Consider the following 24,616-nt stretch of genomic DNA (forward strand, 5'->3'; position numbering starts at 1 on the left):
TGGCACTCTCTCTGCCTACGTGGGAGAGAAGGCAGGGTTGGGGGAAGTGTGGAAAACCTCCGGAGGCGCTGCCGCCGAAGGAAGATTTGGTGGGAGGAGAAGTAGAGGGTTAAAGACAGGCTGGGAGGGGAGAGGTAAGGAGGACAAATAGGTCGCCGCTCCTGAGGCGGCACAAAGTTCTTCGAGATGTGGCTGAAGCCTGAGGAAGTGCTGTTGAAAAATGCGCTGAAGCTGTGGCTGATGGAAAGATCCAACGAGTACTTTGTCCTGCAACGGCGTCGAGGCTACGGGGAAGAAGGCGGAGGGGGACTTACAGGTAAGCGGCGGCCAGCAGTTGGGGCCAGCTACACCTGAGTTAGGGCTGTGTCCACTGTCACTTAAAGGGTGGCGAGGCAAACAGTTACTCGTTCGCCGCCCGCCGCCTCGTCCTAAACCCGCGGCGGCAACGGACTGGGGATTCTGCTCCCGCCACCACCTTTCTGCTGCTCCCACAGAGTCCCGAGTGTATTGCACTGGAGTAACAGTTGCTCTTTGGGTCGGACCCGGCATGGGAGCAGCTAAGGAGGGATCCAGTAGTACCAGGTGGGTCCCTTCCCATGGGGGAGGGGGTTGATGGCCAGTGTCTAGCTTGACTAGTCCCGTGAAGACCGGCAATGGGAGCGGGTTCGCGGTTGTGAACTTAACTTTTTTCAAAACCTATACAAATAATCACCACCCTGGGAGTGAGTGCGCGGGGGTGGGGTGGGGGGGGACATTGTGAGGACGTGGGAATCCTAAGGAGAATGAAATGCCCCACTCACACACGGAGAGAGGCTTCAAGTGAGATTTGGGTCAGGGCATAGGGATGCTTGATGCCGGGGAAGTAGAGAAGCTGCCCTCAGAATTACTCACCTCTCCCAATATTGCATCTTTCGCTTTATATAGATCCAAGTTTTCAATCCTTGGGATCTCTGTTTCTGTTAAGCACGCGTTTCTCTCCAGTGAGTTTGGCACTGCCTCTTCTTTCAAAGATGTGTAAACCAAACCAATTAACCAGAAGGAAGTTCAACTCGTCCTTCCTAACCCACCCGCCCACAGTTCTTAATTTTAAAAATTCAATGTCTGAAGAATCCAGAGAAGGCTATTTTGAGATCCTTTGTCTTCGGCAGGGGCTTTCCAACTTTTGGACCTTGGGGAGGCAAGAGCTGTTTTTCATGCTAATTCCTGGCTTGGTATTTGGACCTTGAAGTGGTAGACCAGGCTTAATTTGGGGAAGGTAATGGATGTAGAGGAAAGAGACATAAATCTAAAAACCTGAATTTTGATCCTATCCTTATCTCTTAGTTGTTGGATGACATTTGTCAAATTCTTTCATATATGCAACCTTAAAGCACTACTGTATGCTACAATGAATTTGGTAAAATTATAATTCTGTTCTCTGCCTTTAAAGTGCTGGATTAAGGGAGTCAGGTGGAAGTAGAGGGGGAAGATAGCTGGTTTACTAGGAAATTATAATTAGAACCAAATGACTGAGGGTTGAATGAAGAAGATTCTTGGCTTAAGTGACCTTGATTTCCCTCTTCAGTTAAAAAAATCCTGGTGTCTACTTTATGGAGTTTAGAGTATAAAATGGAAGAGAGTGGTCACAAAGGTTTATTTATGTTAATGCAAGCTTTCCCTAATGTGGATACAATTCATATGTCCAATGAGATATATAACTTTACAAGTAACATTCATTTATCTAAGTTCTAAGAAGGACCTCTAGGCAGTATGGGAACAAAAATTGCCCTGATAAACCTAGGATTTAACTTTTTTATCTTTAAAAATTACAATTTATTTTACAGAAAAGTTTTCATTTAAATGGCAGTTTCATTTAAGTGAGAATTTCTTAAAGCAGGTCAATTGTAAGTGGATTTTTTCTCTCTATCCTATCCACCCTTTTTATTAGTTCCCCAATTGCTAGAAAACAAGGACATTTGTCTGAAGATGTAAACAAAGATTTCTATCAATCATATACGTATGTCGTGACTTATGGTCAATTTGTTTCTGCATGATCGTTTTACTTGTGACATTGACAAGATACCTGAAATCACCACAAAAGTCATGTAAATTAAACAAAACAACTCGAAAAGGAGCAAAGAGCTATTTTAAAAGTTTCCTTGGTTTCCTTTGGTCCACAACAAAAGCGTATATGCTAATTTTCATGGCTGTTTAACTAACTGTCCTCTTAGTTAAATTGTGAAACCAAGAGCTTTGCTGTTATATATTCATTAGCATGAGCTTTCATCAGAGCATGAGTATATACTGGCATAAACTTGCTTTTGTCCATTTTGTTTACTTTATATGTTGTGTTATGTGCTATCCCTTTATAAGATTAGTTTATAGGTTTGTATAATGGAGAAATGATAATGACCACCAAGAAATGTTAATTATTGTACTTTAAGGTTTGTTTTGTCAGGCAGTGGTGGCACAGGCTTTTAATCTCAGCACTCAGGAGGCAGAGGAAGGTGGATCTCTGAGTTCGAGGCCAGCCTGGTCTACATACTGAGTTCCAGGACAGCCAGGGCTACAGAGAGAAACCCTCTCTCAAAAAAACAACAACAAAGATTCGTTTTATTTGATATGTGCTAACTGGCAGTAACCACCCAGTAATATAATGTCTTGAGTATGGATTTGGTGAAGTTAGTTGGTTCTATTTCGGGGGAGAGGTCTAATTATATAGCTCAGGCCAGCTTCAAACTCACTATTTTCTTTCCTCAACCTTCCAAGTGCTCGTATGATAGGCATACACCAACACACCAAGTCTCATGGATTTAGTTTTCTTTCATAATGTTTCTAACAAGAGAATTTCGACATTAGAATCACAGAGTCCCTTTTCTAATTTTTTTAGCTACTTTTTAGTGGAAATTTGGTAGATTACTGACTGACCATTTATCAAACTTTGTCCTCCTTAATTATCTTGGATCACCACAGAAGGGAATTTTTTTTGAAATTTTGTTATACCTAAGGTGGTTGTTTTTCTTTTATTTAGAGAATATTTTATCCTGAGTTTCTCTAGTTGCCTCACATGCCTTCTCATGGTTGATAAAGGTAAAGACTTCACTACTGCTGCTAAATTTAGAACCTTGTTTTATATAATTAAAATAATTTATGCATATTTGGCTTATTAGGCACAAATCAGCAATTTTCTCTGCTTGGCGGATGAGAGCCACTACATAGACTACATCCTGTTAAGTACTCTACTGAATGAGGCTTAGGAAGACCTGCCAATCAGGAAGTCTTAGGTAGTTTGTTGAGAGAATTTTACTCTTGAATTTTTCATACCTGAATAGTGGTAAGCAAGGTTCTTAGACATTAGATTTATAATTACCATCAGCAGACCTTTTTTTTAAAATTCCACGTAGAGCAAAACTAGAAAATTAGCATTAAAACAAAAGATTTAAAATATTCTCTTTCCTTATCCCTATCTTGGTACTGTCCCTTTGAAATTGAAGCATCTGTATAAACTAGAACATGGTTACATTTGAAATAAGCATTTTATTTGAAAATATTTGAAGTAACTTTTTCATTTTATATTTAGACTTTATAAATCACTGTAAATGATTTACTCTGAACACGTATCTAATAAACAGAACTTATAAAATTTTAATGACCATGCCACAGAAACCCAACACTTTTCTTTTAAAAAAAAAAAGCTTTTAAAACCCCTCAACTCAAGAGTCCAACTCTGAAAATGTTCATTTTACATGTTTTAGCAAAATACTGCGGCATTTCATGCTCACAAAGGAATCATCTGATAAAATGTTTGGTACCCAAAGGGTAAACATGCAATTTTATGATAGGCTTGGAAAGTCTTGCTCATGCTAAAGGTAAATTATCATATTGGCCTATTAAAAAGAAAATCCCACATGGCAAATAGTAAGAAGGGAAAAATCATATTTTGTGCCCCTGGCCTGATCCTTGGAGCATCTGATCCCTGTAAAATCAAATAAAAATTATCTTTAAAGATCTTCTTGGGGTTAGAGAGATGGCACAATGGTTTAAAGCAGTGACTGCTCCTCCAGAGGACCAGGTTCAATTCCTAGCACTCACATGGTAGCTTATAACTGTCTATAACTACAGTTCCAGGAGATCCAACACCCTCTTCTGGCCTGCACAGACACCAGGCATGCAGATATACATACCGGAAAACACTAATACACATAGAAATAAATAAATTAAAAAACTTCTTGGAACAAGAAAAAGCAGCTTTATATGTTTTGAGGATTAAAATGGTCAGTGTTATCAATTTTCAAGGTTTTTTTTTTTTGTTTTTTGAGACAGGGTTTCTCTGTAGCTTTGGAGTCTATCCTGGAACTTGCTCTGTAGACCAGGCTGGCCTTGAACTCATAGAGATCCACCTGCCTCTGCCTCCCAAGTGCTGGGATTAAAGACCACCACCTGGCAATTTTCTAGCTTTTAAAATTAAACTAAAATTACTTTTCTATTTAACATATAAATCTATGTCTTTCCCCCAAAACCCTTTGCACATAATCTACATATTTAACTCTTAAGGATTTCGGGTTCATGACCCTAAGGTGCACAGGAGCGAACATTCCAGTCTGTGCCACAAAGGAAGGGGCCCCAGGAACAGAGAGGGTAAGTAAAATGGTGAGACACATATCAACCAATACCTAAAAAAGCATGAGACTTATAGATAAGCAATCAATAATCCTTATTTTCATCAAGAAAAAAAATGACCAAACCAGCCATTTTATTTCTCAAAACTTCAACCTGACCTTTCACATTTAAAGAAATGATATATACCTTTGGGACATAAAGATTCAGATATAGATATAACACACATGTCACACACACACACACACACACACACACACACACACACTGTGTGATGCGCATGCGTGTGTGTGTGTGTGTGTGTGTGTGTGTGTGTGTGTGTGTGTGTGTGTATCTTCAGAAGTATTAAGATGTTCCAGACAGGCAGGGGAGCACAGTGTGAAAGACTCCTCTGGATGTTAAATTATGGGAATTTTTGCCAGCATTCACATTGTGCAAATGCACCATCCAGTGATCACACTTTCTTCATTAACCCTGTTTCTTTTACCTTCTTTCACTTTTTAATATATATTTGGTTTCTTTACAGGTATAATATTTTTACAAATAAAGGCTTAAAGTGCTCATCTGTGAAATGAAGATAACATTGTCTTCTCTATCTCAGATCACTGTAGTGTGGGTCAAATGGGTTTTGAAAGCTGTAGTAAGCATTTCATATTAGATGTTACCAAAGAAGTCAGTCTCAGTCCTCTCTCCCTCCTTCTTCCTCTCCCTCCCCTGTTTGCCCACTCTTTCCCCTAATAATTATTTTCTCATGTTGTATATGGAAATTGATTTGAAGTAATAATATTGAATATGTCCAACATAGTAACACTGTAAGAGCAAAATACTGATAATCACTGGAGAATGTTATGATGCTGATTATGCATCTGTTATTTGTAATCAGAATAATGTAGACATCAGAATAATTTATCAAGACCAAGTTCCCTTTGATCTCTGATTGCCCTAAACCTAGACTTTCCCAAATAGTACTTTTATAGATCTAAGCATCACTTGTACTGCTGAATGGTACTGAAAAATACACATAGTTTTAGTATTTTTAAAACATAATTCTTAAAGAAGGGATAGCAGTTTAAATATTGAAAGCTAGTGCTGCTTGTGGATAATTCAGGAAGGACTATGGGTATAAAGTAAGCTGAAAATAATAAAAAGCATTTGACGTTTGCCACATTGCTGTAATAGTGGTGACATGGGTTTTATGTTGCCTTTTAGTTAGAAAATTTTCTCTGTTTTCGTCTTTTTGCCACTGCTATGTAAGTACAAAAGGTAATACAAAATATTAAATGTGATGGTGTATAATGCGTTCACTGAACAAGCATTTACTAAGTGCCTTCTAAAAATCAAGAGTTGATTTGTATGGTTTTTTTATTTTATGTTTACGGGTGTTTTGCATAAATGTATGCCTGTGTGCCACATGAGTATGTGATGCCTATGGGGGCCAGAAGAAGGCATCTAGTCCCATGGAACTAGAGTTAGAGTTGAGAGCCTTCATGTGAGTACTGGAAATCAAACTCAAGTCTTCTGGAAGGGTGGCCAGTGCTCTTAACCATGGAACTATCTCTCCAGGCCCCAAGAACTGGTCTTAAGTCCTGAAGATAAAGCAATAATTAAACAAAATTCTTTTTATATGGGGTCTCATTCTAGCCGAGAGCAGTCAATAGCCTGATCCTGTGTGATATGACTGGAGCTGATAAATAATATGAAGAATAAAGTGAGATATCATGACAGACAAGGAAGGGGTTTCATATTTTAGAAATTGATCTATGAGCAGAGAGAGACTGGAGAGACTTAGAAAATATGAGCCAATCGTGTATTCGAGAACAGGATAAATTGAAATAATTCTTGGAATGATTTTACTGTGACCAGATACAGAGAAATGTGGTGGAAGCTGGTCATTGTTATAGATTTTGGTAAATAGAATAGTCATAGTTCCTACAGAGTTTGAAGTCTTCTAGAACAGTTGATAAACAAGTAAAACAAATATATTATTATTGGGATAGTTAGTAGCTCAATTTGTTGACTTATTTAATCTATGAACAAAGACAAAATAGAAACCTTCAATGCAATTTTCTATACCTAGCTCTGATATAGTTTATGATTAGCAGAAGTGTTGTTAAATGAAACAAAGTTTTCCTAAAATCAGTGATTAATAACAATAGCTGAAATACTTGTGGCAGAATTCCAGTGTGGCATCTGTGGAGCTTTCTGCCAAAGTCCAATTTGGATCATTTTTTAGTTTAATCATCTGTCTATAAGCACTATCAATATCTGGGAGGCTGTTTGCTAGGGAGAACTGAGAAAGACATTCTAACTGGGAGAAATGATGCTATAAAGCAAAACATAGCGCTTTTGGGGACACCATAAATATTCCAGATACATTTATTTGGAATTGAAAGCATGAGACTCAAGATATGATACTGTTAGTAACTATATAAAGGTTGTTGAAGAAGAATATCTTCATCTATACCAGAGGAAAATCTGAAACAGTGAATTAAAGAGACCTAAAAATTAACACCCCTAAAGGGTCTCTGATGATCTTTTAATTTGAAGTGCGGGTTCTTGGGTTGTTTATTTTTTGTTTTTGTTTTTGTTTTTTTTCATCCTTATATAGGATAAAAGAGTACAGTTTTAAATCAGTGAATAATAACATCTGGGTTTTATTATCTTTGTTTTCTTATTTGAAATGAACCAAAATAGTGCTCTGGTTAGTTTATGTAAACAAATATTGTATTATACTTTTTTAATTTTTTTATTTTTCTTTTTCTGTATTAAGAAATTTTCTACTCACTCTACATACCACCCACAGGTCCCCCCTCCTCCCTCCTCCCACCCTCCAGCCCTCTCTCCCAAGCCACCCCACATCCCCACATCCCCCAAATCAAGGTCTCCCATGGGGAGTCAGCAGAGTCCTGCACACTGAGCCTAGGCAGGTCCAAGCCACTCCCCATATTATACTTTTCTTCATTTGCTATCATGCTTTCTGCTTTACACCTAGGAATTTTGGTGTTGTATTTTACTTAAATTTCTGAATTAGTCTTTTGATACATTGACATATGAGTCTTAAATAGTACGGTTTATAAACAAAGATGCTTAATATCATCCTATTTTCCTATATTTTAATGTTGAGAAATGTCACTAGGTTTAATTAACCAAATATCTACTATTTTTAACCCCATAAGACATTGTAAACTTCTGTATATGACAGCAGTTGCTTCCATAAAACAGTTCGAAGCTTTAACTGGGCATGGTGGCATACACTTATAATCCTATCACTTTGAGACCGAGACAGGAGAATTTGTGATTTTTGAGGCCATTCTGGGCTTTGTGGCGAGATCCTGTCTCAACAAAAGAGTTTTTCTTTCTTTTAGTAAATAAAGATTTCAGTTAGAGAAAGAAATGTGTGTGCATGTAAAAATTTCTAGTTTTCAAGTATATGTCTTTTAAAATGTTCAAGGATGAAAAACACAACCTAAAAAAGAATTAATTTTTATTAACTGTTTTCCAGAGCTCTTTGGCAGCTTTCAAAATGCCATGTGGCTATTGGGTTATTCTAAACTAAGCACTCACAGTTCTGTTTGGAGGGTTTAGATCTGGTAGCAAAATAATAGAATCAGGAAAATGTACAACCTCTGTTGAAAACACTTTTCTTGTATTTGAATATATTTTTTACTAAGTGCATTGGCAGTTTACTAATTAGTTTTCTCATTAACATTTAATGAGGTTGACATTATAAAAAATTCAGTAAAGGTGTACTGGCCAGACTTTGTAAGCATGGCAACTTATGATTAAAGAATCAGCTGTCAGGTTACAGCAGTTATTTCTATGGACAAAATTTATAACCAAACATTTTACATAGACTAGAAATGAATCTTATTGGTAATTAGAAAGCTCATTTACATTATTCTTTTGCAGATAGAACAGTGTTGTCGTACACAGTGCCCTCAATCTACTTTATAAACAGAGCTGCTTGCCAAAAAAATGATACACAGTAGTTTGTGTACTAAACTCGCATATTGGTGATGAACATATCGTGGTTTGCTTTTTTGTTGCTATGATAAAACACTCTGACCAAAAACAACTTGGGGAGGAAAAAGGCTTATTTCATCTTGTAGTTTACAGTCCATCATCTGGGGAGGCCAAGGCAGAAACCCAAAGCAGGAGCTTGAAGGAGAAACCAGGGAGAAACACTGCTTACTGGCTTGCTCCCAGACTTTTACCTTTCTTTTTTGTTGTTGTTGTTGTTGTTGTTTTTTCAAGACAGGGTTTCTCTGTGTAGCTTTGCGCCTTTCCTGGGACTCACTTGGTAGCCCAGGCTGGCCTCGAACTCACAGAGATCCGCCTGCCTCTGCCTCCTGAGTGCTGGGCTTAAAGGCGTGTGCCACCACCGCCCGGCGACTCTTACCTTTCTTATACAGTCCAGGTCAACCTTCCTAGGGATGGTACTGCCCACAGTGGGCTGGGTACTCCTACATCAATTAGCAATCATGAAAATGCCCCCACAGATGTTCCTACAGGCTAATTTGATGGAGGCAATTCCTCAATTGATGTTCCTCCTTCCTACATATGTCAGGTTGACAGCCAGTATTAGCCATCACAAGCATTATCTTTAAACTGTAGCTGTGTCAATGGCCTTTCCTTTAACATTCAACCCTTTATAATTCCTTGCTTATCACAATCATTGATCCAATACACAAAAAAGACATTCATTTCAAATTTGCAAGTATCTGAAAATGGAAGGGACAATTAATGTCATTGATCTATGTACTTCTTTTTCAAATCCTCAGTTTATTTATGCATGTATACACATACTCATGTACATTATATATTTTAAATAAACATAAAATATAATTTCCATATTGCTTTTTTAGTGTTCCTTATATCTCCCATTCCTTCTCCCTCTGTATTGCCCTTCTACATCCCCAGACAATGCCCCCCCCCATTTCCCTATTCCACTCTTGGTATTATCATATATGCACTACTATCTGCTAATCTAGAAATCTTTGTGTCCTATTGATCTTTCACCATCCCTTTTTATTTTCCTGGCTTGAGGGTTACCCTAGGTTTTATTCTCACATGCAAAGATTGAGAGCTAAGAGCCACAAATGGGAGAGAACATGCAGTATTTGTATTGTACTTTTTATTAGATATTATTTGTTTACTGTGATATTGGGGGGGAGAGGACAAGTGTGAGTCAGTTCTCTTCTTTAACATGTGTCTCAGAGATCAAAGTCAGATATCCAAGTTTGTCAGCAAATACACTAACCCACTGAGCCATCTCACCAGCCAAGATCTGTGTTCTTAACACTAGCTGCCTGTTATATTTGACTGAGGAACATTTAAAAGCAACTAAATGATATTGGCGTATTTGTGGAGAAATTGATGACTTGGATTTAATTTAAAATATTTCTGGAGGGAAGAATAAATACAAGTGTTGATAATTATTGGAACTAGATTATGAATACAGAGAAGTTCTGTTATATTTTATTTTTAATGTTTGAAAACTTTGTAATAAAAGTAAAAAGAATAATAACAACCTTATGAAAGATCAATTAAATCAGAATCCCTGGGCTTCAGTTTTTTCAAAACTTAAGTTTTAAAACCCTTCTAAGCCGGGCGGTGGTGGCGCACGCCTTTAAGCCCAGCACTCAGAGGCAGAGGCAGGCGGATCTTAGTGAGTTCAAGGCCAGCCTGGTCTACAGAGTGAGATCCAGGAAAGGTGCAAAGCTACACAGAGAAACCCTGTCTGGAAAAACAAAACAAACAAAAACAAACAAACAAACAAACAAAAAACTCTTCTAAACGACTCAAATTTGTAGTTTGAGTTGAGAATCATTATCATGGAACATAAAAAATAATGAAGATATAGAAAGATCTGGACAAATTGGAGTGCTCTGCTGTTTGATTGGTTATATATCATTGCTTTTACCTGAGCACAGTCCTAATTGATACATCTATAACACAACTCCTGCACCTAAGGCTCAGGGATCACTGCGGAAGAGGGGGTGAGAAGATTGTAAGAGCCAGAGGAGCAGGGAGTTTGTGTCTCCTAGAAATGTCAGAAACTACACTCATGAAGTCTCACCAACATGACTGACTAAACATGAGCTGAATAAGGAAGACAGCAACTGTAGACATGCCAAAGTAGGTGGAGGAAAGACCATAGCCTCAACCCCATGCAAAGAACTACTGGCAATTAAAGAATGCTGAGAGTGGGAGAAACTGTCTTTCCTAGGGAAGAGCACACCAACTGGTTATCCATACCAAATGGTCAGCCCCAAAAACATACATACCAATGACATTTTACAGACTAAACAGGTTGTAATTATGTAATTATGCATTATACACATACATAACAACCATAACAATAACAACAACATTAAGAGAGGCCATGAAATTGAAAGAGAGCAAGGGGATGAACATGGGAGGAGTTGGAGGGAGGAAAGGGAAGGGAGAAATGATATAATATTAAAATTTTAAAGGTTATTAAAAAGATTTCATTTTTGAACAAAGAAATCAATGATGTAAAATTAAAATGGGTAAATGTAAACATTAATATATATATATATTTAAATCATTTCTACTGTACAAATAATACCTAGATCAGTGCTTACATTTATAAAAAGAATCAGTATATTTTTATCACAAGCATAATTTAATAATGATGTGGTATCCAAAACAGCTAGCCATCTTAGGCTGCATTAAAAGAACCATGGGAGTTAACTGGAGATGTTGCTTAGTGGTAGAGTGCTTGCCTAGCATGAACAAGGCCCTGGATACTGAAAGAAAAAAACAATAAAAAGATTCATGGAGTCTATAATATAATGGTCTATGTATGTTCAGACCTTATCTGGTATTGAGGTGGGCTTGTTTTGGAGATGAGTCTCGGGTAGCCCAAGTTGATCTTGAACTTCCTGTGTAGCTGAGGATAATCTTGAACCTGTGACTGTCCTGTCTCTATCTCCAAAGTATTGGTATTATAGAAAGGAGCCACCATGTCTGGCTTAGTAGTCAGGGTTGAGTGACAATTTTAACCACTATATCCAGGATAGACCAAGTAGTTGGTGGGACCTAACTGCAAAGTGAAAACTAAATGGCCCTTTAAATCATAGGGATTTTAAGATACTGACAACAGAGTATTAAACAAAGCAGTCATTCTACACAGAGCTCTATGTACAGATCATAAACCCAAATAACAGGCCCTGACTATAACCTTTGGAAATACAATTCCTTCTGTATTTTAGAAATAGGCAGCCTTGGTGACGTAAAGGCAAGGGATACTGTATAGGAGGTACATGTGCTAGAGGTTAGATTCTATGACCAGTCAGGATGTTTACCACTTCCAAAGTCTGTGGTTCTTTATCCAGCTGAAAATATTGGCTTGTGGATAGTAATTATTGTTCACAAAAAAGTGCCTTTTAAAAAATATGTAACTTGGCATTTTTGTAATCTTACTGTGGCATTTAATAAGAAACATAATTCACATTAATTAATGTACTTATTTCCTTAAGAAGGTGGGTGTAACTTGTTTTTCAGGATGCTACCAAAACCCATGGACCTTTACCAGAATCTGTAGCATTGGTTGATATCTTAGTTATAGTCATTAAAAGAATAATAGAGTATCTTCATATTTAAAATGTCTTATTCTGACATACAGCTGACAGTGTCTAGTCTATGGTGAATTTGTGGGAGTTACAGAGGTTTCCCATGATGTTCAGGCAGGCAAATGAGGAACCTCTGTGTATATGGACAAGCAACCCAAAGTTGCTTGCTTATTTTCTTGTACTTTTAGAACTCAGACATTGGCACATATTAATTCCTGTATGACTTGCAGGGACTTGATGATGATTACAGCTTAATGAGCTGGAAGAGCTCCCTAAGTGACTAGAAATGTATTCTAGTGCTAGCTTCCAAATTACTTGTTGCATAGTTTTATATTAACTGCCTAATTTCATGCACTTATAAAATCCTAACAATTTTCTTTTATATTATGTAAGACATAATGTCAACATTTTTGTTGCCAAAAATAATAATAATAACCTTTCTTGTCAGTGATTTTTGACCACTTTGTCCCTAGTGTCACAACCTATCAGAGGAGTGTTGTGTCACTTGGAAATGATTTTGTGTCCTCTCCTGTCTGTCTTCTCTTCCTCCTCAGATGGCCACACTGCCACTGTTCCTTCTGCCAAACTTTACCCATTTATTTTTCACCAATTCTTCTAAAATTACCTTTTATAATGTGCATGAATAAAGAAATAACAATTGAACTAGTTTTATTAAAAATCTCATAAATAAATAAATAAATAGCTTTCCTTGCAGCCATATTATTTTTTCTTTTTTTCCAAACATTGTTTAAAATTAGACTCCTGGAAGACAAGTGTCAAATAAACCAGCAGCCAAACTGCCCTGTTGTAAATACTTTTTCCCCCCTTGAGATAGGATCTCACATACCTCAGGCTGACCTCACACTTTGTATATAGCCAAAGCTGGCTTTGAATTTCTGCCTTTCCTAAATGGTGGGATTCCAAGTGTGCACTCCCACGTCCAACTTTTAGTAAATACTTTCATAAGTTTTAATTTCTTTATCCTGACAACTTTGTCATATGCATATTTGTATGGATACACATGGATTGATTTTTTCAGCCAATCTCCTTTATCTTTTTGCTACTACTCTTGTCTTTTGAATATTTTCACTCTCCTGTCTTCAAATTGAGAACATTCTCCCTTTCTTCATTTCCTGAGTAATTTCACTCACATTACTCTTAGAAGACTATCTGCATAGGTTTAGCTCTTCTTTCCTTTACCCTTGACCAAATGTCTAACTTCTTAAAGCAACCACTTTGATGCTTAATTATCTTTCTTGTGATGCTGAAATCCTCTGATATTTCCTACCTCATTAGCTGAAGTATCATCATCTCCCCCTCCATCTCATTCCCATTGTCTCTTATCCAGTATCTCCTCTGAAATAGTATCTGTCTAGATTTTCTGATTCTTGATGCTTCAATAAAATCTTCAATTCATACCTTACTTTTATTTTCCTTTAGCAGTGCTGGAAATCAAACCCCAGGGTCTCATGCATGCTAGGCAAGCACTCTGCCATCAATTCCATCCACAGCCCACATCCTAACTTTTGACCATATCAAATAATTTCTTTCCTTTATAGTCCACATGCTGCCATTGCAGAAATCGTCTTTTTTAAAATCCTGCTTCATTTTCTTATATAAGGGATGGAATACCTACCATATGGACTAGAAAAGCTTGTCACTATACAATTTTAAAGAGGCTTAATTTAAGCCCACTGCAGGGTGCTATCCTAATTTGAAGTATGTCAATAGGTAAAACTTTAGTTCACTTGATTTTATTTTATTGACTTATTTTATTTAAAGAATTTTTCTTTTTGAGGTTATAATTACATCATTTTCCCCTTCCTTTTCCTCTCTCCATACTCTGCCATGTACCTCTCTTTGCTTTCTTTCCATTTTATTGGCTCTTTTTTAAATAATTGTTTATATATGTGTATGTATATTTTTCTTAAATATAACCTGCTCAATTTGTATAATGTTATTTGCATGTATATCTTCAGGGCTGGACATTTGGTGTTAGGGTGCAGTGGTGTCATGTATACTTCTTTTTAAAATTTATTTTTTAATGTGTGTGCAATATATTTTTATATATTCTTTCCCTTATCCAACTCCTCCCAGATTCTCTTCACCTCCCCTACACATCCAACTCCACGCACTCCCTCATTCTCTCACTCTCATTCTCTTTCTCTCTCATAAAACAAAAGTCAAAACAAACACATTTTTGATTGATTGATTTTATGGACATGAGTGATTTTCCTGCATGTATGTCTGTGCACCACGTGTATGTCTACAAATGGTTGTGAGCCATCATGTGGGTGCTTGGTCCTCTGCAAGAACAGCCAAGTACTCTTAACCACTGAGCCATCTCTCCAACCCATGGGGAATCCTTATTGAGAATTTTTCCCACTATCAAAATCCTTGGTCATATTACTAACTGACATTATGCTACATTTGTGACCCTTTTTATTTTATGCTTAGTCCCCATATCCACACTCCTATCTTTTCAGCTGAGTCAAATTTCCCTTTCTATTTTCTATTCTCTAATTTGCCTTCCCCTTTATGATTGTAATGATTTCCATATATGCCCTCCTACTTGTATTTTCAATGAAGGCTAATTTGAAATCTGAACTCTTTTCAAGTGGGTAAAAATAGGAAAAGAGCCAAAAGCATGGTTTATAATTGTTTTTGATTTTTCTTAAAATTATATATGCTGAAATTATAAAGAAATGCTCATAGAGCAAAAACCATCACTCAGCCAACCAAAGTTTTCAAAATGGAAAAGTAGATGGATATATTTGAGCCATTCCATGGCACAGTTTAGGTAACATCTTATGCACTATTATACTTGAAGTTAACATGCAAACCCAGAGGTAGGAAATATAGTTATTCTCAGAGACCTTATAATCTAGATAAGGAGGTACACATATTATATATGAAACACTTAGAAAGTAGTTGTAATAACAAACCTAGTAAGTAAATACTCAGTTATGTAGTATAGAGTTTAACTGTTATAAGTATTCAGAGAAGAGGGAAAACATTATTGCTTGGCATTGCGTACTAAAGATTTCATAAGGGGAGTGGATCTTAGAGGAAATATGCAATTTGGATTAGCTGCACTTAGCTAGAAGACTTTTGTTAACATTTCTCAGTAAAAAGATAATTGTTCAGCAAAGACCCTAAGGGAAAAATTAGCTGGCTATTTAGAGAAAACAGAAAATTTTGTTCCAGGAAGTAGTAGGGGAATATAATCAGATAATTACAATGGAACTAATTGAGCAAGAACCTTGAATTCAAAATTGAGGAATTAGGAATTGTTGAAAAGAAAATCATTTTACTGAAACATTCTTAATAATGATAATTGTATCTTATTTACATATTTAAGATGTTCTTATACAATACAAAATAACTAATATTGAATATTTCACTATGTGCTGAGCAGTGCTAAGTCAGTGGTTCTCAACCTGTGGGTTGTGACCCTTTTGGGGGTTGAATAATCCTTTCACAGGGATCACCTATCAGATGTCCTGCATATCAGATATTTACATTATGATTCATAACATTAGCAAAATTACAGTTATGAAGTAGCAACGAATATAATTTTATGGTTGGGTCATCACAACATGAGGAACTGAATTAAAGGCTGGCAGCATTAGGAAGGTTGAGAACCACTGCACTAAGTGATAACTCGTTTCATCTTTATGATACCCTGCTGTGGGATGTTCTGTATTGCAAATGTGTTGCTAATTAGTCAATAAATAAAACACTGATTGGCCATTGGCTAGGCAGGAAGTGTAGGTGGGGACAAGGAGGAGAATAAAGCTGGGAAGTGGAAGGCTGAGTCAGAGAGACACTGCCAGCCGCCACAATGACAAACAGCATGTGAAGATGCCGGTAAGCCACAAGCCATGTGGCAAGGTATAGATTGAACAGAAATGGATTAATTTAAGCTGTAAGAAAAGTTAGCAAGAAGCCTGCCACGGCCATACAGTTTGTAACCAATATAAGTCTCTGTGTTTACTTGTTCGGGTCTGAGCGGCTGTGGGACTGGCAGGTGAGAGAGATTTGTCCTGACTGTGGGCCAGGCAGGAAAACTCTAGCTACAATACCCTTTTGCACTTGATTCTTTTTTGTCCTCCTTCCTTTAAAAATGACGATGTAGAAATAGAAATCACTTTATCAAGCTCAAATTGGAGTAAGTGACAAAATCAGAATTCATTCGCACATAGTCTCTGGTACTAGAGTCTACCTCCTTGTCTAATAAATACACAACCTTCTTGTAGAAGTTAAGTACTACAAATAAGATACGTAGACAGTTAAGCTTCACATATTTTTATTGAAAGATTATTTTCTCAAACACTACTTATATTGATAAAGATTAGTACTTGTCCATCCCAAATACGTATTTTTTTGTTTGGGTCTGTATTATGTCTGGTTAGGTGTGGGTGTTTATGTGTGTATGCATGTGCTTGGAGGCCAGAGGACACCCTTGGATGTTGTTCCTTAGATGTCATTTACCTTTTTTTTTCCCTTGTTGGTCTGGAACTCACTAGGTAGACTAGGCTGGTTAACCAATGATCCCCAGGGACCCAACTTGTTTTCTGCCTCTCCAGTGCTGGAATTACAAAATATGTGCCATCATGTACGGCATTTTTAATGTAGTTTCTGGGGATTGAACTCAGGTCCATGACTGAACTAATCTCCCTGTCCTCCATATATATTTACTTTAAGAAAAAAGTCTCAATAAAGGCTCTTTAGAGTAGAATTTTTTAAAAATAAGTTCATTCATTTGTCATTGGAATAATTTTCTTTTACATTCCTGCAAAGTCCTTATTTTAACAGTTCTTTTCTGTTACAACAGGGCTTCTAGTTGGGACTCTTGATTCTGTCTTAGACTCTACTGCTAAAGTGGCTCCATTTCGCATCCTACACCAGACACCAGATTCTCAAGTTTACTTGTCAATTGCATGTGGTAAGTATGATAGTTTAAAAAGCCTTGCAGTTCAAATATAATCAAGATACTAAAATAATTATAATAGAACAAATTGAGCCTCAAATTCCAAATTGAAGAGTTAATAATTACAGAAATGAAAATACTTTTGCCAAAATATTCTTATTAATGAAGATTTTAATCTTATTTAAATGTATAAGATATCCTTACCTAAAAACAAAATCACTAATATCAAATGTCACTGTACACTAAGCATTGTTACAAATGCTTTGTATGTAAGAAAACTGAATATTCAAATTTACTTATACTCCTCAGTTGTTTTGAGACTTGGAAGCAAGTTAAATGCAACTCTTCTTTGAGAGTATAATGTTACCACTTCTGTTTTAAGAATGATTACAGGTTATTGGGAGATTAAAAGTCTAGTGATGTGAGAATCCTGAAGTACGTGGTCCAGCAGTATAGATTCTGAGCATGCTTTGGTCAGTGTTATTGCTACCTGAGACCTTTTTGTTTTGTTTTGGTTTGGTTTGGTTTTTCGAGACACAGTTTCTCTGTGTAGCTATGGAGCCTTTCCTGGAACTCACTCTGTAGACCTGGCTGGCCTTGAACTCACAGAGATCTGCCTGCCTCTGCCTCCCAAGTGCTGCGATTAAAGGCATGTGCCACCACTGCCCGGTATACCTGAGACCTTTTGTAAACTTAGTAATTCCTTACCAACTGCTGGGAAGATTGGACCTTCCCTATTAAATATCAAGGTTCTCTTTTTGTTTTCTTCTTCTTCTTCTTCTTCTTCTTCTTCTTCTTCTTCTTCTTCTTCTTCTTCTTCTTCTTCTTCTTTTTCTTCCTCTTCCTCTTTCTTTTTCTCCTCCTCCCTTCATCGTCCTCCTCCTCCTTCTCTTCTTCTTCACTGAGATACTTAGAACATGGAGTTTAATGTGAGCCCAAAACTTAAAAGGTTCTTCCCTGAAAAAGTAGAAGGCCGACATTTGAATTTTTTTAATTCACATACCTGATATTTCTCAAAAGGCATTGTAACCTTGAAATATGGAGGAATGATTTGCAGGTAGTGCTATATAATCCTTCATACCCAGATGGTCCAGATCTTTCCACAGAGTATATTGTGGGTAGTGTGGGAAAGAGATTGTGATGAGTTTTCCTAATAATACAAATCAGAATACTTTCAACTCCTGTGTAATATTTGTCTTTCATTTCCGTGTCATTTCATTTCCATTGTGATATTGAACAAAACTAGAATCTTCGATTTCTGGCCTTTTTAATATTGACTGATTTCTTCTTTTCTCCTCCCCTCTTTTCTAAAGTGGGTGTGTATGTGTTTGAGAAAGTGCACATGAATTTGTAGACTTCATTATTTGTGAACATATAGCATACAATTACATTAGGTTGTGTGACTTTGAAAGAAATTCCTCTCTAAATTTCCTTTAGTCATCCTGCTGAGTCTATTCTCCTGGCTCTTTTAAATTACATTCTATCAAAACTGAATGCAGATAAGATTAAGAGAATTTCGTAACCTCAGTTCTGAAGCTGATTAGCCAAAATGGTTTTGAAAAAAAAAAGTCCTTTCTACTTTAAAAAGGTAAAATGTGACTATTCTTGCAAATGAAACTGATATATAAATGTAGTTCTTATTCATAACATGAATAAAAGTCTGACGGGATTATGGAAAATGAACAATTTTGCAGTGTCAATAAAATTTAACTGTGGTCGTCTCTATATATCATGGGAATATTCTGTGAAGTCAAGATTATTTCTTTTTAATGAGATCTGTATAATCTACATTTCTAGGAAGATTTTTAAAGATATTTGGTAACGGGAGGAGTGGGGCTGGATAATGAAAGTTTCTATAAGTGAAAGCAAACCTAGAAATAACAATATTTAATACGACCCTCAATAAGACAGCTAAAACTGATGCAGTAGATCTTATGGTTTACTATTGCCACAGGGTTTCTGACTTCCATCATGGAATGTCAGGGAGTTCGCTAAGTTTTTTTAGTGAATGGACTGGTTGTTTATCAAAGAGTTTGTATGTTTAGTAACCATAGTAAAAAGTCCACATTTGTACAGCAGTGCGAAGGACTGTCACATGCTTGCCGTTTTCAGCCATGAAGAATTTAGACACAATGCTAGTAGTTGTATTTAACCACGGGTAAAATGTGTGCGTGCGTGCGTGCGTGCGTGCGTGCGTGTGTGTGTGTGTATTTCCTACGTGTTTTCTTTTTTAAGGTAATGATTGCTTTCTAGGCACTAATTACTGTTATCTTATTTTCAGAATTTTTATATTTCTAAGTTATAATCACGTTTCTCTCATTTCATTAAATATTGCATTTTTTATTTATAATAAATATAACTGCTATTTGTGCTCATATATTCATATGAAATAGAGAATAAATATGTCTTTATATCTATATAGCTCTTATTTGTGAAAGTGACAAAATAGTTTTATTTCTTTTTAAAATAAATTTGTTTAAATATCAAGAGAAGGTTTATTAAGGAGTTTTCCTTGAATCTTTCTTCTCTATATTATTAATCAGGGGCCAACAGAGAAGAAATAACAAAACATTGGGACTGGTTGGAACAAAATATCATGAAGACTTTATCTGTGTTTGATTCAAATGAAGATATTACTAATTTTGTACAAGGCAAAATAAGAGTAAGTGGAATGGATGAGTGAATAAAGAAGATGTAGTTTGTATTCACAGTAGAGTTATATTCTCCCATGAAGAAGAAATTATGTAATTTGTAGAAAATGTATAGAATTGAAGATAACTGTATGTTAAGCAAAAAGAAAGCTAGACTCAAAGCCAAGTAACCCATGTTTCTTCCATATGCAGAATTTAAATTCTACACCACACACACACACACACACACACACACACACACAACTTGAACGACAGTACTACTTAAAGGAAGGAGGGAAACTAATGGGAACAGAGAGAGAAATGGGGATAAAATGAAAGACAAATATTATGTTTCTCTCATACACAGATTTAAATATATTAAAATCTAGATTATAGAAAGAGAAATAGGAGAAAAAGACAAATATTACATGTTTCTCTCTCTCATACACAAATTTAAATGTATATTAAAATCTAGATTATAGAAAGAGAAAGGGGAAAAAGACAGATATTACAGGTTTCTCTCATGCACAAATTTAAATATATACAAAGATCTACATTATATATATATATGTATATATATATGGCATTGAAATTGGGAGTAGGAAGGGGTCTGTGGAAGTAGAGATAGTGGAGGACAAGAGAAGGTAATGGAGGTGAATTGTGAGCAAAGTACAATGATGTATGGAAATGGCATAATGAAACCCAGTTTTTATATGTATTTACTTTTAAACAACAAGAAATTATGGAAATCAACTTACCTTTAGTTTCCTCATTACTTTAGTTGGTATGAGTTCTAAGCCCTCAAATAAAATGTGCCTGACTCCAAAAAAGATTGAGTGATATGGATTGTGGTAATATATTTGTAATCTAAGAAATAAAGCTTGCCTGAAGATCAGAGGACAGAGCCAGCCACAGAGTTAGCCACAGAGGTCAGGCAGTGATGGCACACACCTTTAATCCTAGTACTTGGGAGTCATACGCCTTTAATCCCAGCACTAGGAAGATTGAGACAGGAAGTGATATGGCTGGTCAGAGAAAGGAACATAAGGCAGGAGGAGCAGGAATTAGGCCCTTTCGGCTGAGGACTCAGAGGCATTCAGTCTGAGGATTGGTGGAGACAGGATCTTCTCTTTTAGGCTGAGGAGCTGGCGAGGTGAGACGTGGCTGTGGCTTGTTTCCTCTGATCTTTCAGCATTTACTCCAATATTTGGCTCTGGGTTTTTATTGTAAGACCATTTAGGATTCGTGCAACAATGGATATATTCTGTAAATGGAGCACTAAAATCTTCAGCCCTCTTAAGTAAAGATTGGAGGTGACACAGATGGTCATCCTCACATGGACCCTTTTAGGACTTTCAGAAGCACATGTCTGAATGCCAAAAATAAGTGCTGTAGAAAAACTGTACAATAGTTTGTTTTTTTTTGGTTTGGTGCTCTTGTGAATATTCCTAGTGGTGTTTTCATTTCACTGTCTCTTAAATAGGATTTTGAACAAAGCTTTTGTTCTTCATTCAGAAGATGTTTGACACCTACATTTGTGATAGCTTCTTATAAGGAAAAAAACACTGCTGTAAAACTAAAGACAATGTGTTCATCTCTGTCCTAAGAGAAGTATGTATATGCACACGTATATACATACAACCTATATATCCACAAAGGCCTATTTGATCAATACTTAAAAACTTTAAATCTGTACTTAAATATGTAAAAGATTTTTGTTGCTAGGTGATGGGAAGTTTTCAGAAGCTATTTTATCTCTTCCAGGGACTAATTGCTGAAGAGGGAAAAGATTCTTTTGCTAAAGAAGATGATCCTGAGAAGTTTCGAGAAGCCCTTTTGAAATTTGAAAAGTCTTTTGGTTTACCTGAGCAGGAAAAATTAGTAACGTATTATTCGTGCAGTTATTGGAAAGGACGGGTTCCTTGTCAGGGTTGGCTCTATCTAAGCACCAACTTTTTGAGCTTCTATTCTTTCTTGCTAGGATCAGAAAGTAAGTGTTTGCTTATTGCTTATCATGGCTTTCAATTTTCTGAATGACCTAGCAACTCAGTGGCATTAGGTTGTGTATACAGTAATGGAATTGATATTAAAAGTAATTAAATTATATGCTCACATCAAAGAGGTTTCAGCCACAGAAAGAATTCCCTTAAGGCTCTCTATGTAAGACAGGGAACAATTAAAATGTGTATAGAAAATCTTAGACATTATGGGTAGCAGATGAATTTTAAATGATAAGCATCTGGTATCTAACCACTTCTGCCTTGTTAGAAGCTGTCCACTTGCTTTAATATGTTTTTTAATTCTTGTTTTAAACATACAACATAAGCTAGTAGCCATTGTACCTACATCTCATTTTGCAGCAACATATAATCCAATGGTATTATTTATAGCATATGTATATCTTTTAAATCAATGGTTATATAATTAGATAATTGTATATAAAGAAACAGATTTAATCATCACATCAAAAAATCTTTTTCTAATTCTTTAAAATGATATCTGTTCCATGTACTGAGTATATAACTCAGTGGTAGAGTGCATGTCTGGCATGCATAAGGTCTTGGGATCAAGCCAAGTACCATTAAAAACAAAACAAAAAATCAAAAACATATATCTATTTTTAAACTCACTGATTATTATATATTTATGACAATGCTTCAAAATTTAAACTAACTTTGACCTCTAAAGTACTGTGTTATTTTTCCAGTGGACATTATAAAAGAACTGAATTATGAACATAAATCAATATTGAAAATTTAATTGCACTTACTTACAACTCTTATTTGCAGTTAAACTCATTATCTCCTGGGATGCAATCTCAAAACTAGAAAAGACTTCAACTGTTATACTAACAGAAAGTATTCACGTATGTTCACAAGGAGAGCATCACTATTTTTCAATGTTTTTGCACATTAATGAAACATACCTTCTTATGGAACAACTGGCAAACTATGCCATAAAGAGACTTTTTGATAAGGAAACATTTGATAATGACCCAGTCCTTGATGATCCTCTACAAATTACCAAAAGGTATTTAATATTAATGTTTACTTCTCTTTTCATCTGTTATCTGTTGGGGTACGGGGGAGTCATGCATGTCAAGGCATGGGTACAGAGGTCAGAGGATAACTTGCAGAAGTCAATTATCACCTTCCACCATGTGGATTCTGGGGAGTCATTTAAACTCAGGTCCTCAGCCTTAGAAGCAAGCACCTTTACTCTCTGAGCCATTTCACTGGCCCCAATATTTACATTTTAAAGTATTGTTTGACTGTAAGAATGGTATAATGTTATTAACATTAAAAGTTAAATGTTCTATGTTATATGATAGTTTTTCTTTGGGGTTGATCATTGATGCATATATTTGTAAGTTTATTTGAATACATTTCAGAACTGCTTCTTCTCCATGAAATTCAATTCTAAAATATAATAGAAGTTAGGTTTGGAAATTATTTTTTTTAATTAAATAGGATTTGTGTTAGAGTATGTCTTAGTTCTGGTGTCTGTTGTTGTGATTAAACACCATGACCAAAGCAACTTGGGGAGGAAAGGGTTTATTTGGCTTACACGTCCATATTACTGTTCATCATTGAAGGAAGTCCGGGCAGGAACTCAAACAGGGCAAGAACCTGGAGGCAGGAGCTGATGCAGAGGCCATGGAGGGGTGCTGCTTACTGGCTTGTTCCCCTGGCTTGCTCAGCCTGCTTTCTTATAGAACCCAGGACCACCAGCGCAGGGATGGTACCACCCACAATGGGCTGAGCCATCCCCCATCATTCACTAAGAAAATGCCAGGCAGTGATGATACAAGCCTTTAATCTCAGCACTCAGGAGGCAGGGGCAGGCTGATCTCCAAGTTCAAGGCAAGCCTGGTCTGCAGAAGAAGTTCCAGGACAGCAGGAGCTACATAGAGAAACTGTGTCTCAAAAAAAAAAAAAAAAAAAAAAAAAAAGAAAAGGAAAGAAAGAAGGAATGAAGGAAGGAAAATACCTTACAGGCTTGTGTACAGCCTGATCTTACGGAGGCAGTTTCTCAATTGAGGCTCCCTCCTTTGATGACTCAGCTTGTGCCAAGTTGACTATTGAGCAAAGAGTAATTTCAGAAATGTAGAGAGTTTAATGTGGTTAGGTAACTCTAAATTTGTCTATTTGTAGTCTAGATAATTTTAATTATAGAGTAGTTAAGCATATTGTTTATTTTTAAATTAATTTAGTGATACTATTAACATTTTTATGTAGAGACAACTTAATAGAGCCAATAGATCATGGGCTTTAGTTTCAGACTGGAGAAGTCTCTTGAAATTATCATTTCTCAGAGCCTCTGTCTCCTTCTCTGTCATTTCTACCTCTGTGGGCCCTTCTTAGGAATGAATGAAATGTATGGTGGCTAAATATAAAAGAACTATGTAAGTACTAATCATTATTAGTGCCTATATCAGAAGTATCTGACTAGGTGGAAATGAGGACATGCATATATAATCCCAGCACTCGGGAGGCTGAGGCAGGAGTTCTAGGCCAGCCTGGACGACACAAGGAGGCCTTGTCCTCAAAGAGGACATAAAAAAAGACTATCTGATCATTGTTCATCATTATATTCAGTTTGCTGAAAGTGAACAAAGCTTTTCATTCTATTCAACACTTAAACAGTTGACTGGAAGGGAACCGCCAAAGGGAAGAAGGAAAAGAAAGGATCCAGAATTAGCTACTGAAAGCCACTTGGGGCAAGGAAGATGAGGATATAGACTGGCAAAGTTGAAGAGAAACCTAATTCAGAGTCCTCTAGATAGACTAGACTAAGTGATGCAGAGGTTTGTTGTATACTACCCAGACCATTTGGTGACTAGTCATTTCTCACACAGT

At 36.5% G+C, this 24,616-nt stretch overlaps 1 protein-coding gene across 2 annotated transcripts in view; it reads left to right on the plus strand.

The window, feature by feature from the left end:
• The window catches only part of Tbc1d8b (TBC1 domain family member 8B), an 81,195-nt gene continuing 56,579 nt past the window's right edge, over positions 1–24,616 (plus strand). Inside the window, exons 1-5 of one of the 2 annotated variants that reach the window (XM_059251613.1) lie at positions 1–316; positions 17,032–17,142; positions 19,671–19,789; positions 21,522–21,747; positions 22,547–22,787. In XM_059251613.1, the coding sequence (XP_059107596.1) occupies positions 187–316; positions 17,032–17,142; positions 19,671–19,789; positions 21,522–21,747; positions 22,547–22,787 (827 nt within the window). In that variant the 5' untranslated portion in view covers positions 1–186. The remainder of the gene's footprint in view (positions 317–17,031; positions 17,143–19,670; positions 19,790–21,521; positions 21,748–22,546; positions 22,788–24,616) is intronic. The other variant, XM_059251612.1, reaches the window with a different exon arrangement.

Source organism: Peromyscus eremicus, chromosome X (assembly GCF_949786415.1).
Source record: "Peromyscus eremicus chromosome X, PerEre_H2_v1, whole genome shotgun sequence".
Classification (NCBI taxonomy): domain Eukaryota; kingdom Metazoa; phylum Chordata; class Mammalia; order Rodentia; family Cricetidae; genus Peromyscus; species Peromyscus eremicus.